The following is a 19121-nucleotide window of genomic DNA, read 5'->3' as shown; positions in this document are numbered from 1 at the left end:
CATGTTGGAATGTCCAAGTACGTCCCATGCGCAGCTTCCGGGCTGATGAGTGCAAATTTTCCTCCGGTATTTTCTGATAACATGCTGCATTCATCTTGCCATCATTTTTTACCAAGTTTCCAGTTCCTTTGTAGCTCACACATCCCCAAAACATCAGCGACCCACCTCCGGGTTTCACAGTAAGAATGGTGTACCTTTCATCATAGGCCTTGTTGACTCCTCTCCAAATGTAACGTTTATGGTTGTGGACAAAAAGTTCAATTTTGGTCTCATCACTCCAAGTTACTTTGTTCCGGAAGTTTTGAGGCTTGTCTCTGTGCTGTTTGGAGTATTGTAAGCGGGATGCATTGTGGCATTTGCGTAGTAATGGCTTTCTTCTAGCGACTCGACCATGCAGCCCATTTCTCTTCACATACCTCCTTATTGTACAATAAGGAGGTATGTGAAGAGAAATGGGCTGCATGGTCGAGTCGCTTGAAACAACCACACCACTTTTTTTTCCAGAGTCCTGAATTTCAGCTGAAGTTATTTCTTGATCTTTCTTTGCATCCCAAACAATTTTCCTGGCAGTTGTGGCTGAAATTTTTGTTGGTCTACCTGACCGTGATTTGGTTTCCATAGAATCCCTCATTTTCTTAATTAGAGTTTGAACACTGCTGATTGGCATTCTCAATTGCTTGATCTTTTTATATCCCTTTCTTGTTTTATACAGTTCAATCACCTTTTCCCACAGATCCTTTGACAATTCTTTTGCTTTCCCCCTGAATCAGAATCCAGACATGTCAGTGCAGTGCTGGATGAAAGATGCAAGGGTCTTTCAGGAGACCAGAAACTCACTGACCTTTTATACACACACACTGATTACAAGCAAACAGATCACAGGTGAGGATGGTTACCTTTAGTAGCCATTCAAACCCGTTTGTGCCAACTTGTGTGCATGTTATGAGGCCAAAATCTCCAGGGTGTGTAAACTTTTGATCAGGTTAATTTGGGTAGTTTCTGTTGTCATTATGATTTAAACACAGTTGTTTGACAATAAATGGCTTCAACCAACCACTAACCATGAGTGAAAGAAAAGTTTGTGAGTTATCATTCATATTCTCTGACAAATGGCCAGAAAAGCACAAATTCTGCTAGGGTATGTAAATTTATGAGAACAACTGTATATAGTACTGGTCTTATACACTCACTGCTGCTGGGGCTGTGTACACCGATCTACGTATACTGTATATACTGACCTATCTGTATAGTACTGGTCTTATACACTCACTGCTGCTGGGGCTGTGTACACCGATCTACGTATACTGTATATACTGACCTATCTGTATAGTACTGGTCTTATACACTCACTGCTGCTGGGGCTGTGTACACCGATCTACGTATACTGTATATACTGACCTACCTGTATAGTACTGGTCTTATACACTCACTGATGCTGGGGCTGTGTACACCGATCTACATATACTGTATACAGTATATACTGACCTACCTATATAGTACTGGTATTATACACTCACTGCTGCTGGGGCTGTGTACACGATCTACGTATACTGTATATACTGACCTACCTATATAGTACTTGTCTTATACACTCACTGCTGCTGGGGCTGTGTACACTGATCTATGTATACTGTATATACTGACCTACATGTATAGTACTGGTCTTATACACTCACTGATGCTGGGGCTGTGTACACCGATCTACATATACTGTATACTGTATATACTGACCTACCTATATAGTACTGGTATTATACACTCACTGCTGCTGGGGCTGTGTACACCGATCTACGTATACTGTATATACTGACCTACCTATATAGTACTGGTCTTATACACACACTGCTGCTGGGGCTGTGTACACCGATCTATATATACTGTATATACTGACCTACCTGTATAGTACTGGTCTTATACACTCACTGCTGCTGGGGCTGTGTACACTGATCTATATACTTTATACTGTATATACTGACCTACCTATATAGTACTGGTATTATACACTCACTGCTGCTGGGGCCGAGTGCACCGATCTACATATACTGTATATACTGACCTACCTATATAGTACTGGTATTATACACTCACTGCTGCTGGGGCTGTGTACACCGATCTACATATACTGTATATACTGACCTACCTGTATAGTACTGGTCTTATACACTCACTGATGCTGGGGCTGTGTGCACCAATCTACATATACTGTATATACTGACCTACCTATATAGTACTTGTCTTATACACTCACTGCTGCTGGGGCTGTGTACACTGATCTATATATACTGTATATACTGACCTACCTATATAGTACTGGTCTTATACACTCACTGATGCTGGGGCTGTGTACACTGATCTATGTATACTGTATATACTGACCTACATGTATAGTACTGGTCTTATACACTCACTGATGCTGGGGCTGTGTACACCGATCTACATATACTGTATATACTGACCTACCTATATAGTACTGGTATAATACACTCACTGCTGCTGGGGCTGTGTACACCGATCTACGTATACTATATATATATATATATATATATATATATATACTGACCTACCTATATAGTACTGGTCTTATACACACACTGCTGCTGGGGCTGTGTACACTGATCTATGTATACTGTATATACTGACCTACATGTATAGTACTGGTCTTATACACTCACTGATGCTGGGGCTGTGTACACTGATCTATATACTTTATACTGTATATACTGACCTACCTATATAGTACTGGTATTATACACTCACTGATGCTGGGGCCGAGTGCACCGATCTACATATACTGTATACTGTATATACTGACCTACCTATATAGTACTGGTCTTATACACTCACTGCTGCTGGGGCTGTGTACACCGATCTACGTATACTGTATATACTGACCTACCTATATAGTACTTGTCTTATACACTCACTGCTGCTGGGCCTGTGTACACTGATCTATGTATACTGTATATACTGACCTACATGTATAGTACTGGTCTTATACACTCACTGATGCTGGGGCTGTGTACACCAATCTACATATACTGTATATACTGACCTACCTATATAGTACTTGTCTTATACACTCACTGCTGCTGGGCCTGTGTACACTGATCTATGTATACTGTATATACTGACCTACATGTATAGTACTGGTCTTATACACTCACTGATGCTGGGGCTGTGTACACCAATCTACATATACTGTATATACTGACCTACCTATATAGTACTGGTCTTATACACACACTGCTGCTGGGGCTGTGTACACTGATCTATGTATACTCTATATACTGACCTACATGTATAGTACTGGTCTTATACACTCACTGATGCTGGGGCTGTGTACACCAATCTACATATACTGTATATACTGACCTACCTGTATAGTACTGGTCTTATACACTCACTGCGGCTGGGGCCGAGTACACCGATCTATATATACTGTATATACTGACCTACCTATATAGTACTGGTCTTATACACTCACTGATGCTGGGGCCGAGTACACCGATCTATATATACTGTATATACTGACCTACCTATATAGTACTGGTCTTATTCACTCACTGATGCTGGGGCTGTGTACACCGATCTATATATACTATATATACTGACCTACCTATATAGTACTGGTCTTATACACTCACTGATGCTGGGCCTGTGTACACCAATCTACATATACTGTATATACTGACCTACCTATACAGTACTAATCTTATACACTCACTGATGCTGGGGCTGTGTACACCGATCTATATATACTATATATACTGACCTACCTATATAGTACTAATCTTATACACTCACTGCTGCTGGGGCTATGTACACTTCTATCTATCTATCTATCTATCTATCTATCTATCTATCTATCTATCTATCTATCTATCGGTTAAAAACTGTCACAGCTAAAAGGGAAAGTACAAACTGTCACAGCTCAAAGTGAAAGTACAATGAGATCAACCAGATCATTTTTGATCCCGCCTGTCAGTCCAGATGGCAGACTGCTCCCTGGCTGCGGTGTGTGTGACAGAACAGCAGTTCAGCCGCACGTGTGTCATGGCTAACACAGTGAAACAATAACACACAGGACAGGCAAGTGTGCAAATTTGAAAAGAAATGCAACAGCATGAGGCCCTCCAGCTTCCGTGGAACTACACATCCCAGCATGCCCTGTCACGTTGTGTTATTTGGGTTTGCTAGAACTGTGGCAGGGCATGCTGGGACTCAGTGGCGTAAGTTCGTCCCAGTTGCCCGGAGGCAAGATAAATATTGGTGCCCCCCCCCCAACACACGCACCTTATATAAATATATGTATGCATGTATGTATGTATGTTATGGATATTATGTTTAGAATAAAGAGTGTGTGACATCTATGGTCCTGCTAGGAGGGGGAGTAAGACGCAGAAACGATATCAACGGCTTTCAATTAACTGATTCAAACTCACAGTGGAAAAGAGGTGCCCCCTTGGGAGCAGGAGCCCGGTGGCAGATGACTCCATTGCCTCCCAGAGTTCTGCCTCTGCTGGGACTTGTAGTTTCACTTTGGCTTATAAAGTACAAACACTTTATAAAACGAAGCAGTCAATATATTTCCTGACTGCAGGAGAATAAAGAGTTTAGGTTACAGAGGCTTATGAAAGAACTTGGTGCACGTGCTGTAACCATTAGCAACCAGATTCAGTGATCTTTGCAGCATAGATTACACAATGCAAACAAATATTCAGTATGGGTGACAGCAGACTCGAGTACATTGCACCTTTATTTGGATGAGGAGGCCAGGTACTTTAAGGTTTTTGCTGTCACTTTATATCAGTAAAATAGTTCAACCAACATTGCCTGAAGCACGGGCTTGTATGACTGTGTGAATATTACGGCGTGTATTTTATTTGCACTTTCTCTCGTTAATGCCGTTTATCAGGTGACCATTTAGGCATTTCCCAGTGGTTCCCAAATGATTTGATAGAATCTTCAAAAGTGATAAAATGGGGAGTGATAAACAGCCAGCCAATCAGCTCCTGTATGACATTTTTCAAACACAGTCTGTGACATGGCAGGTAGGAGCTGATTGGCTGGCTGTTTATCACTCTCCATTTTATCACTTTTGAAGCTTGGAGAATCTGGCCCTTATGGGCCCTACACACATAGCGATGTGTGCAGGGCTACCTAGCTATGCTAGGTCGGGCTGTGCTACGCCGCTATCGCATAGCACACAGAGCTGACAGCCCACACATAGAGCGAGCTGTCAGCTCTGTGTGCTAAGCGAGCAGACAGCGCCAGTGTTCTCCCGGGTGAGAACCCTGCAGATGCCGAGATTGAGATCCATCAATCTCGGCCTGCGATAAAGACGCACGGGGACGCGCACTGCTGCCGATATAGCCCCCACACATACACCGATGTGAGGGCATTTGCTAAGCGACTTTGCCAAACTAAGCAAAATCGCTTAGAAAATGCCTTAATATCGGCATGTGTGTAGGCCATATTAGCCTTTTATTCCATAGGATACGATCATAGAATTATTGATCAGGCTGTGTATATTACACAGGAACCTGTAACATTGGCAGTCATGTGACCTATAGGTACTACTATTACACGCGTGTAGCAGAGGACATGGAAAGTGTACGGTGACAGAAATCATGTGGTAAAGTGAGGCTTGATAAATTGCAGTTTAATCAGTAAGGCGATAATGTTATCTGGTATATACCTAGCAGTTATCAATAAGGTCATTTACCTAAGTACATTGCAAGGGATAGTTTGGGACAAAAATACGCTTTTGCCTAAATGTCCCTCATGCATGGACTTGGAGGACAAGATGGCGTCTTCTGGCTGCCATATTTGTGCAATGTTTGGTAAGAGGAGTTTAGCAGGATTGGAGGTTTGTGCTCGTTTCAGTGACATAATTAGACTTTATTTTGCAGTCTGCGTTGTTTTGCAGACACTTTAAATTCACAGGCATGTCCAAACTATGGCCCTCCAGCTGTTGTGAAACTACACATCCCAGCATGCCTTGCCACAGTTTTAACATTCCCTAATAGCAAAACTGTGGCAAGGCATGATGGGACTTGTAGTTTCACAACAGCTGGAGGGCCATAGTTGGGACATGCCTGCTAAGGAAAGGGTTCCCCTTTAAGGGCTAGGCACACATCCATTTCCACTCAGCAAATGGACAGGATTTTCTGGAAGGTCTGAGGTGCTGAAAACCAGTCCATGTTCCTAAACTTTTCATGGGATTGTTCACCTTCCAATTACAGCCTGACTGGAAAGTACATTCCTGGGCTGGGTTTGAGAAACGTGCAAACACATTCAGACACACAGGAGTGACACAAGGGGTTACATTTTCTAAGATGGGAGTTCTATTGCAGGTGAGATGTTGCCCATAGCAACCAATCCTATTCTACTTCTTACCTTCTAGAAGATAATAGATATCTAATTTTCAATAGAAATCCCATTTTAGTAACTTTACCCCAAGTAATCTAAACAGGCAGCGTGTGAGGCACTGAAGTGCTCCGGAACTACACATCCCAGCATGCCCTGCCACAGTTTTGCTGCAAAGGGGAGATTAAAAAATGTGTCATGGCATGCTGGGGTGTGTAGTTCTATTGTTAAATTCTAGGTTCTTCTACATGAAAAACAAAAAAAAGGATAGTAAGTGACCAGGTAGCGTCAGTCAACAGCGATTGCTTAGGGCACAATATTATAATCTCACTCTATGTCGACATGGATCGTGAAGTAAGAACAAGTCGTAAAAATGAAAAAACATCAAGAACCTGTGTCAACCTTTTCCTGTGTCAACCATCGGCATGTCGACCTTTTGTGCAAGTCGGCCTTTTGACAATGTCGACCTATGGCAAATGGACCTTTTTTTATGTGTCAACCTATTGCCTGTAGACCCAGACTGTCGACTGATCGACTGGATCCCATTTAAGTGACGTCCGTTGCTGCACTACATCCAAATTACCTTTTTTTTTATTGATTCAGCGTCCATGGATACTACCACCATCGGTTCCTTATAATGATTTATCGGTCTCTTATTTACATGTTATATGGTTTGTCGGTTTCCTCCATGGGTCTGATTCATACCTGTATGTGCACAGAGAGTTAGATTTGTGTGAGGTGTGTTTAAGCTAAAATCGAAATTGCAGTGTAAGGATAAAGGGCGAGATTTACTAAAGGGAAAATGCCGTAAAACCCCCGTTTTACGGCATTTTCCTATGTATCAACAAACGTCCGCAGCGTTTTCGCTAGGCAGGGTATCGCCACCCTCTGGGCTTCTTTCGCCGCCCGCCGTACGCCGTCCGCGCGCCCACCCCCTCCCGTCCTCCTGTGATCATCTCCTCCCCCTGGTGTCACAGCCGGCAGGACATCCGGCTTCAGGGGGGAGGAGGAGACACAGGGGGACGCTGGCAGCCGCCGGGAGGTGACGGAGACCCCCGCAGCCAACATCACAGGTATTGCGGGGGTCTCCGTTACCGCAGCCCGATGCCGGCCGCATATGTTAGTACATATGCGGTAGCATCGCGGCGGCTGCCGTGCGAAGGGCGGAGATGTATGTTGATACATCCCGCCCAAAGCATCCAGTATTTACCCTGCACAGAAACAAAATAGCTCCCCCAAATCTAAAGGCCCCCATCCGATGCCGAGGTATCGGGCCGAGGAATCGGCTGAAAAGGGCCCAAATCGCATGTGTTTCAACCTCCGATTCTGATCCAATGCCCAGTCCTGTGCGCATCAGATCGGATCCGAAGATCGTCACTGCTGCACCAAGGATCCAACGGATCCCGCGGCCAGTGAAAGGATTGCGTACGATACATCGTATGCAAAAGGACCACATACGATGTATCGTACGTGATCCTGCCGCCTGGGAGCTGCTGGGTGGGACAGTGGATTATCGCATGCAAGGTACGGCATGTGAAACCTCGCTGTAGTGGGTGGGAACCATAACTCTCTCTGCACGTTACATCTGCCCCATCTGCAGTGCAGCAAAGGTTTTGTCCATCTGCAAAAATTGTACCGGATCTGTCTCGTGCCGTGTAGCACATATAGCCTAGGGCTGAGCGTAGCAGGCTGGTCCCGAGATGACACTCCTGGGGATGGCTGGAAAACATCTTGTGTCGCAGTGTTAGCGGACACCTGTGCCGGTTTCCATCCTTCCACGTTCACACACCACATCTGCCCCATTTCCCATTGGAGTGCAGCCTAATAAACTAAGCTCTCGCTCGTGTTCGCAGGGTACGTTCTCAGAGCAGGAACGGCGCTGGCCAGCTTCCACCCAGGAGTTAGGTCTCCTCGGAGCTGCAGCTGATTATAGAACAGCAAAGCCCTTAACCATATCATTATGTGACTGGGTTTTTCATTAGACCATCAGACCGTGCTTCCCACAGGACGTACCTGGAACACTCATTAACCGCTTGAGCTTTCTACCTGACTGTAAGCATGGAGATGATCAGTTCTATGGGACAGAATGGACCAGGGCTGGACACATTTCTGTAACTTGAGCTAGTCCCAAGTCCAGCCAATCAGCTCCTGTCATTTTTCAAACGTATGAGCCGATTGGCCACTTTATAATTTATGCCAATAGGTCTTAAGCACTGTGGACCTTATTCAGGATGTTTTGCTATTGTGCATTTCTGTGCATGAGCTGGGTGCGTATGTCCACCGTGAACCCATCCTCCTGTGTGGAGGGCGGGGGGCGGCGCAGTGGGCTGGGCATAAGCATATGGGAACACCCAGCGTTTCATGGACGTTCCCATGAGAATGCTGGGCGTTCTCATGCTAATAGCCGATGACGCGCGCGCAGGGGGATGGCAGGAGGCTGACATCATCGGATGCCCGCCCACTTCCCCCCAAGCGTCCACGCATATAACAAGTGACTATAGAGTCACTTTCATATTGCGTGCGCCTTCGCCATCGTTCGACGGTCGCAGACTCCACCTTGCGAATGGGTGTGTCGGCCTGGGTTTAATTGTACTCACAAGGGTGCAAATTCGCATCCTAACGAGTCAACCAGATTAACCCCCTGTGTGCACTCTCACTCCCTCATGTGCCTCCAATCATCCCCTCTGCCATCCTCTGCTGGTTTGACCTTCAACTTTTTTTTCTTCCATTCCCATGGACTTTAGCTGACACTTCTAGAAATACTTGAAACCTAGAAATACATAGGAAGCGGATAATACATATTAATCTCTACATAGTATAAATGAAGCCCATTGCTGTAATATATGGCGCTCGTACAGCCCTTTTTTCTTTGACTTGCTTCAGTAAAATCATCACTGCTCGGCTCCCTTTTGTCATAGATTAATGTTTCATACCCCAAAACCTTCCTCGGCACATGAATCATTATCGGAAATTCTACCGCATTTTTAGGTATGATGCACCCCTCGCTCAGCACACTATACCGTAGTACACCTGTAGTCCACGTGGATAGTATAAAAAAAAAAAAAAGAAGTGAAAAACTCATCTTGACCTTTTCATATGTCAAACTTTTCATGTCGACCTTTTGGTGTCGACCTATTGACATCTATGTAGACACTGTGGGGTTTATTTACTAAGTTCTATTGAAGATAGAATGTTGCCCATAGCAACAATAAGAAACTGTTTCTCATTTATTTAGCACGTTCTAGAAGATAATAGATAGTAACTATGGCAATAGTGCAACTGGCCATCGATAGAGGCATACTATGCAATGGATGTCCATTAATGTTTTTACCTATCGATGGTCATTCATTTTCTTTGACTGATTGGCCTGTGTGCCAATCAAAACATGGGGGCGGGGTTGCATGGTTGTCGGGGGCTTATGCTCCGGGTCCTAACATCTTGGGGAATTTATTTTTTCTGTTTTTGCAAGACATCGATGGAGGGAAACCATCTGGTTCTCCCCATCGATGGCAAAACTGTTCTACATGGACCATAAACCATTGATGATTTCAGATCATCGATGGTCCTCCCTACCTTGCAGGTGGTATAGGACACTACCGATAAACACATGGCCCAGTACTTGCGCATGGGCCCCCCGTAGCTCCAATAAACTACCACACAGCATGTGCTGGTTGACAGATGTAATTGTACGGGGCCCAGGCGCTACACATACACCGGCGTAGAGCCCTCATGCTTGTATACTGCTTCTGTTTCCCTTCCTCGTCCATTCTGACTGATCTGGTTACAGGGCCCCTGCACACAGTCAGTCACGGAGCTCGTTTGGCTGCAGTGAATGTTTTGCATAAGCTCTGCACTGCTATTAGCATAAGCACGCTAGGCTGGAAGCTAGGCCGGCACGCACCACACTCCCTGGAATCTTCTCCCTCACCGATTGTGGCCACTCTCTATACGTCTGCTAATAAGATAGATTGCGATTGTCAGGTGATGGCTCGCCGGCAGTACGAGGGCATTGTCAGGTATGGACGCAATTGGGTCAATTTACTAAGGGCCTGATTCAGACTAGGCTGCATATATTTGCTGCCTAATGAGCAGGTAAACGCTGCCCCGGGGAACATCCGACCCCCCCCCCGCCGCCCAATTCCCCTCACTAGCATGCTAGCGGATGTGTTCGCTTACACATACGCTTTCATGTGGCTGCAAGGAGGAGAAATCGGTCGATAGTCGCTCACCATTGAATGACTTTTCCACTGATCGTACAGAAATGTCAGCCTGAACTGACTTTTCTAGCGTAAACTTGGGGCGGGCACTAACGTAATGTGCATGGGCACGTCTGCATCCGCAGGTGTGCGCCCGGCATTTCTATGGGTGTGCCCATAGCAACCAATCAGACCCCACTTCTTTGTTTATTTAGCACTTCAGCGGCCCTCCAGCTGTTCATGAACTACACATCCCAGCATGCCTTGTATGAGTTTCAGCATGGCCAAACAGCAAAAACAAGGCAAGGCATGCTGGGATGTGAAGTTCATCAACAGCAGGAGGGCCGCTTATTGCCCACCCCTGGTCTAGAAGATAAAATAATCTTATTGGTTGCTATGGGCAACATCCCATCTTCAATAGAACTCCCATGTTAGAAAATTTACCTCAAAAAGCATCTCAACTATGCATGTAACATAGTACAGGTTTGGGGGGAAGGGGGCAGTGTCAGCCCCCATTTCTGTGCGGTAGCTGCTTCAACCACTTCTGAATGGGGCCCCGACATTCTAAGACACAAAACGCCAGATGCACTAAGCTTCAAAAGTGATAAAATGAAGAGGGATAAACAGCCAGCCAATCAGCTCCTACTTGTCATTTCTCAAACACAGCCTGTGACATGACTGATAAACCACCAGCCAATCAGCTCCTACCTGTCATGTCACAGGCTGTGTTTGAAAAATGTCAGGCAGGAGCTGATTGGCTGGCTGTTTATCACTCTCCTTTTGGTACTTGTGTATTTTGGCGGCGCCCATCGCATCGCATACCATAACGCATACGATGGTATGCGATGCGACGCAATATCGTACGATACTGCACGAAGGCATACAATTTTGAAATTGTATGCCATTGTACATGGCATACAATGCCATACGATGCGATGCGATTAAACATTGTATAAGCACCCTAATGGGTGCTTATACAATGTTAAGCACCCTAATGGGTGAACCCGAAGCGTGGCGAGCGCAGCGAGCGGCGGCGGTACGCATCCTACTACCTTCTCATACCCCCACTATCCACGTCGGCGTGGAGTTGAGAATAGAATAGTGTGGCGAGCGCAGCGAGCCCCGCGAGGGGACGCGGATACCTGTGAAGCCCACGAAGGGACGCGTTTACCTGTGAAGGTATCCGCGTCCCCTCGCCACGCTTCGGGCTCGGTGGCTCGCTGCGCTCGCCACACTATTCTATTCTCAACTCCACGCCGACGTGGATAGTGGGGGTATGAAAAGGTCGTAGGACGCGTACCGCCGCCCCTCGCGTGCTCGCTGCGCTCGCCACGCTTCGGGTTCACGTTTATAGTGGGGGGGGGGGGGGGTGGCGTGGGGGTGCATTTAACATTGTAAGCACCCATTAGGGTGCTCAAAAGCACCCTTTAGGGTGCTTATACGATTTTTAATCGTATAGGGGGTCAAAATCGCGTCGCATCGCATGCCATCGGGTACATGGCATGCGATGCGATACGTTCATCGTACGACGGACATCGGGGGCGCCGCCAAAATACACAAGTACCCTCCATTTTATCACTTTTGAAGCTTAGTGCATCTGGCCCATAGTCTGATCTTGTGCGCAGCGTCATCGGACCAGAAAGATGTCATGTTTGCCGTGTGTTTTGTAAACAATATCAGTGAAAGGGTTAAGGAGGCCGTGTCAAATTGTGTCTGGCTCTGTCATTGTGGCGGAGATCAGTGTGGCATTGTGTTTGCCTTCTGCCATTGTCACTGAGCTCTGTGTAACATTATGTTTGGCCTTTTGTCATTGTCACTTCACGTCCTGGCCCGTAGAAATGATTTTATTTTCTTAACCTTTTTTATTATGTGTTACTTTTGGCAGCCTGGTTTCTGTTCTCTCCCAGTGCAAAGTGGAGAGGCCGCTGCCCTCGGTCCTGGTACCAAGTCCTGTTTATGTACGAGGCAACCTTGGAGCTGGGACAATTTGGAGTCAGCCCTACATACTAATAACTTTGCACTATGCTCCATCCTGACCCTCCTCCGCGTAAGCCTCTGAGGGACAGAGAGAGGTTTCATTGTGATGAATTTGGTGATTTTACTTGGTCCCCCGGATCACATCCTTCCTTGTATGGCTCAAAACACAGCCTTAGTGATAATAACAGAAGTACGGTCCTGTGTCAGTGATAGACTCGATTTGAGTATTTTGTTATTTATATATGTATATATATATATATATATATTCTCCCCAATAGGAGTGAGGCGGCAATCTGTTGATGTACAGTCCTTATGAAACCAATAATTGTAAAATAATGACGAAAATTTCATCCAAGCAATTGCTTTATTTGAACCTTCAATAGATAGTCATAAAATGGAGAAACTTCCTAACGCGTTTCGTCTTTAAAAAGACTTCATCAGGGGAATAACAGGTACAATCTTCTGTTTGATATAGGATATCCTATTATCATAATAGAGGTCCTGTGTGGTCCATATTGTCAATCCAAAAAGGATTTATTCCTTGGTAGGAGACCTTTGAATGGTGTTAGATAATTGTTAAAAAAGAAGAATCGTAAAATAATTTTCCGAATAGTTCCTTAGGAATTTGTGAATTTCACCAAAAAAAAGATGGAAACTTTTTCATCGATGGTGGACACAATTGTACTGAGCCACTCTAGAGGACTCCTATCTCCCACAGGTTATACCTGTTGGTTATACCCTACCACAGGTTATACCCTCTTGCACAACGCACGACTGTAAAAGGACTATGGTGCCCTCTTTGTCATCTTTAAATACAACAATCTCGTTGGGTGCATATCATAGGATGCCCTGTTGAATCTTGCAATTGCCCAATGTTCGCTTCAAAATCTCCATCAAAGTATGGTGTTCAATGGAAGTGACTATGCACCTGAGTTCAGAATTTGATTAGGGCACATCCATAAACTGATGCAACGCTTTCTATCTGAATAACCAACCCCCAGGAATGCCCAGTAAATTGACAATACATCTAAAGGCCCCCATACATTAGGCCGAAGGGCAAGTCAAATCTAATTTCCCCGGCAGCTCCCTGGGACAGGTCAGATATGATAAGGCACATGATGACCGCGCATCGGGTCGGTCAGGATGTCAAATACATGTGATTTGGTCCGATTTATCAGCCCGAATCAAATCGGACCAAATCTCACTAGTGTATGGGGGCTTTAAAAATGTGCATCTTAGTAGAGAGGCATGCATGTGTGTGTGTGTTTTTTTTATTGCAAGTTAGGGGGGTGTTCAATCCGGGATTCCGTCTGTTGGATGGTCCTGACAGTCGGATTCCCAGGCCGTTTTCATCTGATCCGACAGTAACTCGACAGTACGAATTCAATGTTCCGACTGGAGTGTCAGAAAGTCAGTGGATTGGCAAAAACGGCCACAGATTGTTGAAAAAATGGACGTAAATTCAAAAATCCTTGGCCGTTTCCGACAAAACAGACTTGACTTTAAAAAAAAGTCGGATCTGACACCATTCAATGCTGTTGTTAAAGGCATCATTGAATAGGTGAGTGGCGATATTTCCCAGACTGAATACCCCCCATGACTCATGCGTAGTTAAAAAAACGGCGACTATTCGGAAAAATATTGGCATGCCGTGTGACCCAGGGTCAGCTCCTAAATGGCCAATGCCATGTTTGATGTTTTTCTAATGTAATCTTATGGATTCTTTGGAGGACGATGCTGAGTTCCATTGTCCAGTACTCCAGTATGACCTTAACTGGAAACGCAGTGACTGCGGCCATGTTGTAAGTGATTCATGATGGGGGCAGTTCTACACATACAGTATGGACCATTACTCTACACATTGGTCCCATAATCCCCAAACATTCCGTACAACTCTACTGGCTAACGTTCCTTAGATGGGAATTTTATTGAGAATGGGATGTTGCCCCTAGTGACCAATCCAATTCTACTAATTATGTATTTAGCACCTTCTAAAATATAACAGATAGAATCTGGTTGGTTGCTGTGGGAAACCTCCCATCTTCAATAGAACTCCCATCTAAATTTACCCTTCCATGTCATGTACGGATAAAAATTGCTAAAGCACAAGCACAAAATGGCGCCTGCCAGCATCAGTCACGCCTCTGTGTTTTACTGTGCCTTGTTGGAAATACGCAAACGCATCCATTCTGTCCCAATCTACGTTAGCCCGCTCCTTCTACCCTGTCTCGCCTTTGGGCTGACAGAGTCTGTCTCGTTCTATGCAGCTCACCAGTTATTTTATGGACTGCTTTATCCATATTTTGGTCAATCCTGCATACAGCGTTAATCCTCATAAAAATGGCGTCTAGCAGGGCTGCCGCCACTTGTAAACCCTTAAAGAATTTTTTAATTTTTTTTATTTGTGACATTTGGTGTATATTTTACTGACGTTATCTCGGCTGGCTTTATATGTGATTGTACTTTGTATTTTTTTCCCCCTAATTTGGATGTTGTGTGCGAATACCTGTGGCCTTCTTTTCTCACAATATCCGTCCATAGTTACTGGTTAATAGGATTATGATACCCAGTTTCACAGTAGGACAAACACTGACATTTGCTGAGATGTTGCCCGGTTGGCACTACCCACCTGACATTCTCAGATGTCTAATCCTCATTGTATAGAGATACAATCAGCCAGGGAAAGGAATTGGGACATAGCTATGAGCAATTGAGGTGTGTGGGAGATAAAAATACTTGTGACACGGAGAAGCGAATTAAGATGACGTGTGATGTGCTGGCCTGGGTCAGGATGAGCGCGCCTGAGGTAATGCTGGGGCGGGGATAATTGTCTGTGACTGGTGACCGTTTCAGCCACTAGTGGAAAAGTGCTGAGATTTAATATTAATAATAATAATAATAATAATTATAATAATAATAATATATATATATATATATATATATATATATATAGTTTTTTTTAACCTAGATATTCAATTTTCATGCTATTTTTATGGGACTTGACCAGTGGGAACCTGTAACATGGGCTGTCTGCCCAATGCTTTAGAACAATGCTCATTGTCCCTAAGAAAAGCTTTTTCCATAAATAAACATGGGTGTATTAAGGATTCCCCAGAGGAGTCTCTTATTTACATGAAACTTGTGTAAACCTGGCCGTACCATTACAGAAAGCACTGGCAGGACGGTTAAGTCAAATACGCTCTTATCTACAGGGAGAGGCACGGAAACCTCCCCAATTTTAAAGGTTAATAAAAAAGGGCCCGGTAAACGCTATTCGCCATATCAGTACATAATCTAACAGCGGAGTGCAGGTTATTTCCAATTGGTTTTGAATAAGATAATGGCTCTACAGGTGGTAGTTCATGCCCTACCATCCAGTAGGGCATGGAGGGAGAATAGCTTGCTGGGCACCGCACGCGAAGCATCGCGAGCGCAGCAAGCGTTGCGAAGGGCAGCCGTACATTTAGAAGGTGTCCAGAACTAGAAGTCTAGATGTAGACACCTAAAAAATAAAAAAAAAATACGTGTCGACATTCTGCATTGTTGACTTTCCTGTGTCGGCCTAAGGAGTGTCAACCTAACGATCCATACCCCTGACCATATCATATTCCAAACTGTATTCCGCGCACTTTTACCTTATGTACTATCATTGTGACTGGCATTTACAGTGCCTCACCCTGTATATACCCAGCAGACAGGGAGATAATGAGTGCCCATGTCAGGGACATGCAGGGATTGTTGGAAGGATGGTGGGTCCTCCAGGAACCCTGTGACTTTGTAAGTAAGACCAGATAGGACAATGGACTATGTAAATTGCTGATGGCACGATTATTGAGCACAAGGGTATAAAACATGACTGTCCAATAGCAGACGGTCAGAGAGGCCACGGGTTCCTGCCCCAAAGCTTACAGTCAGTAGCATAACAGACGTATGATACATGAGGACACTTGAGCGGAGGGACCGAGCTGCAAGGCATAGACTTATAATGCACAGTTGATGCTATGTTGCACGTAGCAAGAAGACTGGGCAGGTTGATGATATGTATTGTACAATTGGGCGCCGTGGATCCCTTGTGGCGCTGTATAAATAAAGCATATTAATAATAATAATAATAATAATAATAATAATATTATTAGCACCACACTGCAATATGACTATAATGATACTTCCTCTCTCTCTCTTACTCAGGTTGTTCAGCGCATAAAAACCATAGAGAACGAGACGCGGTTGCTGGTCATTGACAGAAAGGCAGAGGAACACCGGCGCCTGTCCCAGTCCAGCTCACCTGCTGAGTCTCAGCCTAACTCCAGTGTCCCTTCCTCCCCATCCGTGGGCAACAACAACGGCGAGGCCTGGAAGCTGAAGGAAGACACCAGCCACGAGGACCAGCTGCAGAACAACCACAGCACAGAGAACGGCAAGCAGGTATATAGCAATGGGATGGAGATCACCCTAGGGTGTGGGTGGCGGGTCACCTGTGGCATTGTATACATTTTCTACCGGCATTCTCTCCACCTTTGCCTCTGTTTTTACGTTCTTACATGTGTGGTTTAAAAGGGGGCAGATCGGACATAGGGGGCAGCTGTACGCAAATCGTATTGCAATTGCGCCTACATTGGGCGCACACTCAGCTTTATCTGATTGGTTATTACGCGTAGCTAGAACTTTCGTCTGCCTCTTGTGCATACTGCAGCCTGCGCCCCTCCTCTCGCTGTGTTTACATAATCCCTGGGACCGAGAACTCTTCTGTCGGGGGCTGTTTCCGCTCCCCAGCCCCCATTTCCTGATTCGCCCGCTCGCGCTGCAGGCTCCTTAGGGCTTTTGCACAGAGGTCTGTAACACACACTAGTCGGAGGCCATGATAATGTAACGGTGACATAAGGCAGAGCTGAGAGTTCAGGCTCAGGGGAGCTGGGGATTCATCTTCCTGCAGGAACTGGACTGACCTGGGACTCACATTATCCTGGAACACAGGAGTCAGGAACAAATCTGACAGGAACACCGCACATTTATTGCTTGGTGCCATCAGATTAGTGGCGTAATCCATAAAACTATTTTCCATGTGTCGTATTTAACCACGCAGATGGAGTAGAATGCATTGCTATAAATACCACAATAAGGGCCCGATTCAGGTTGGCACCTGAGACGCCACCCGCCCGTCTGTCCGCTTCCGCCCATTCCCCTCATTAACATGCGTAATGAAAACACATCCCCTCGCATGCCTCCGTTTCAGGAGTCGATGGTCACTGACCGCAGCTTTCCCATGGGCGAGCCCCATTCCCGCCACCGTCCGCCCCGGCCCTCCTCACCCGCAACAAACGAGGCTGTTCGTTGCCAGGGTCTGCGCAAATACGGGCATGCGCAGACTCCCAAACATCGGAACGGGGCTGAATTCACCCCATTCTGAATGAACGTCAATTAGGCCTTAACGTTTTTTTTTTCTAAGATGGAAGTTCTCTTGAGAGGATGTTGCTATGGGCAACCAATCAGAATCTATTATCTTCTAGAAGGTGCTAAATAAAATAAGAAATAGTTTCTGATTGGTTGCTATGGGAAACGCATCTTCAATAGCACTCCCATCTTAGTAAATAAACCCCTTAGTAAATAAACAGTCCACTTAATACCTTTTTGACTGCAATAAGCTCTGCTCCACCTGCATATGCCTACAGACAAAGCGGACTGCATGTGCAGGTGACCTGCAGACTTGTTTGGTATAGGGACATTTTCTATGGAAAAATCAAACTGAACAGTCACGTTGCAGTTGATCCCAGGCCCTTGGCCTCTGTGTGTGCCAGGCAGCTTGCCCAGGTGCTCACGTTGTCCGATGATGATGGCTCCGTGACACTGTGTGCAGGTAAGGGTCGTGTTTGCAGTACAGGCCCACGTGATGAGGTAACATGGCCGACCCGCAGATGAGGACATTAAAGTAATGATTCAATTAGCTCCCTACAGTGAAAGCGGCACCTGGGGACCGGCGTCTTAATTGAGTTAGGAAAAAGTATTTATAACAAGGCAGGAGTCTCTTAGGAACGCGTGTTCCTGCCGTATACCTCTGAAGGTTCCAGGTAACTTCCAGCAGGGAATGTGTGCAGACGTCTGTATGAATTATTCACATTGTTGTTGTGTGAAATCTCTTCCTTGCATAATCCATGTTAGTGTATAAGTACAGAGAGCAGCTAGGTGTCCATTTCAGGGTCTTCGGACCAAATGTAACAGCCTGCCAGCTGCTGCCAGTGGCCCGATTTGGGCAAAACCTGGTTGTGCCTCTGCTGCTGATCACCACTCGCAGGCTGTTACATTTGCAGCTTTCTTTCCTCTCAGATAACAGGTAACATTTGGCTGTTACCAATTGTACCTGTACACTATGACCTTCCCTTGTGTGCTACCACCTTCCCCTGCGCGCTACCACCTTCCCCTGCGCGCTACCACCTTCCCCTGCGCGCTACCACCTTCCCCTGAGCGCTACCACCTTCCCCTGAGCACTTACACCTTCTCCTGCACCACTACCTCCTTCCCTTGCGCTCTACCACCTTCCCTTGCAATCTGCCACCTTCCTCTGCTTGCTTACTTCCTCCTTCC

The 19121-nt window shown here is 45.5% G+C and overlaps 1 protein-coding gene across 1 annotated transcript in view; it reads left to right on the top strand.

Moving 5' to 3' along the window:
- The window catches only part of NHERF2 (NHERF family PDZ scaffold protein 2), an 83264-nt gene that overhangs the window by 1273 nt on the left and 62870 nt on the right, over window positions 1-19121 (top strand). The window contains exon 2 of the mRNA XM_083152771.1: window positions 16731-16967. Coding sequence (XP_083008897.1) covers window positions 16731-16967 — 237 coding nt within the window. The remainder of the gene's footprint in view (window positions 1-16730; window positions 16968-19121) is intronic.

This window comes from Crinia signifera, chromosome 7 (assembly GCF_055691185.1).
Source record: "Crinia signifera chromosome 7, ASM5569118v1, whole genome shotgun sequence".
NCBI lineage: Eukaryota > Metazoa > Chordata > Amphibia > Anura > Myobatrachidae > Crinia > Crinia signifera.
This window is presented reverse-complemented; position numbering and strand designations above follow the sequence as displayed.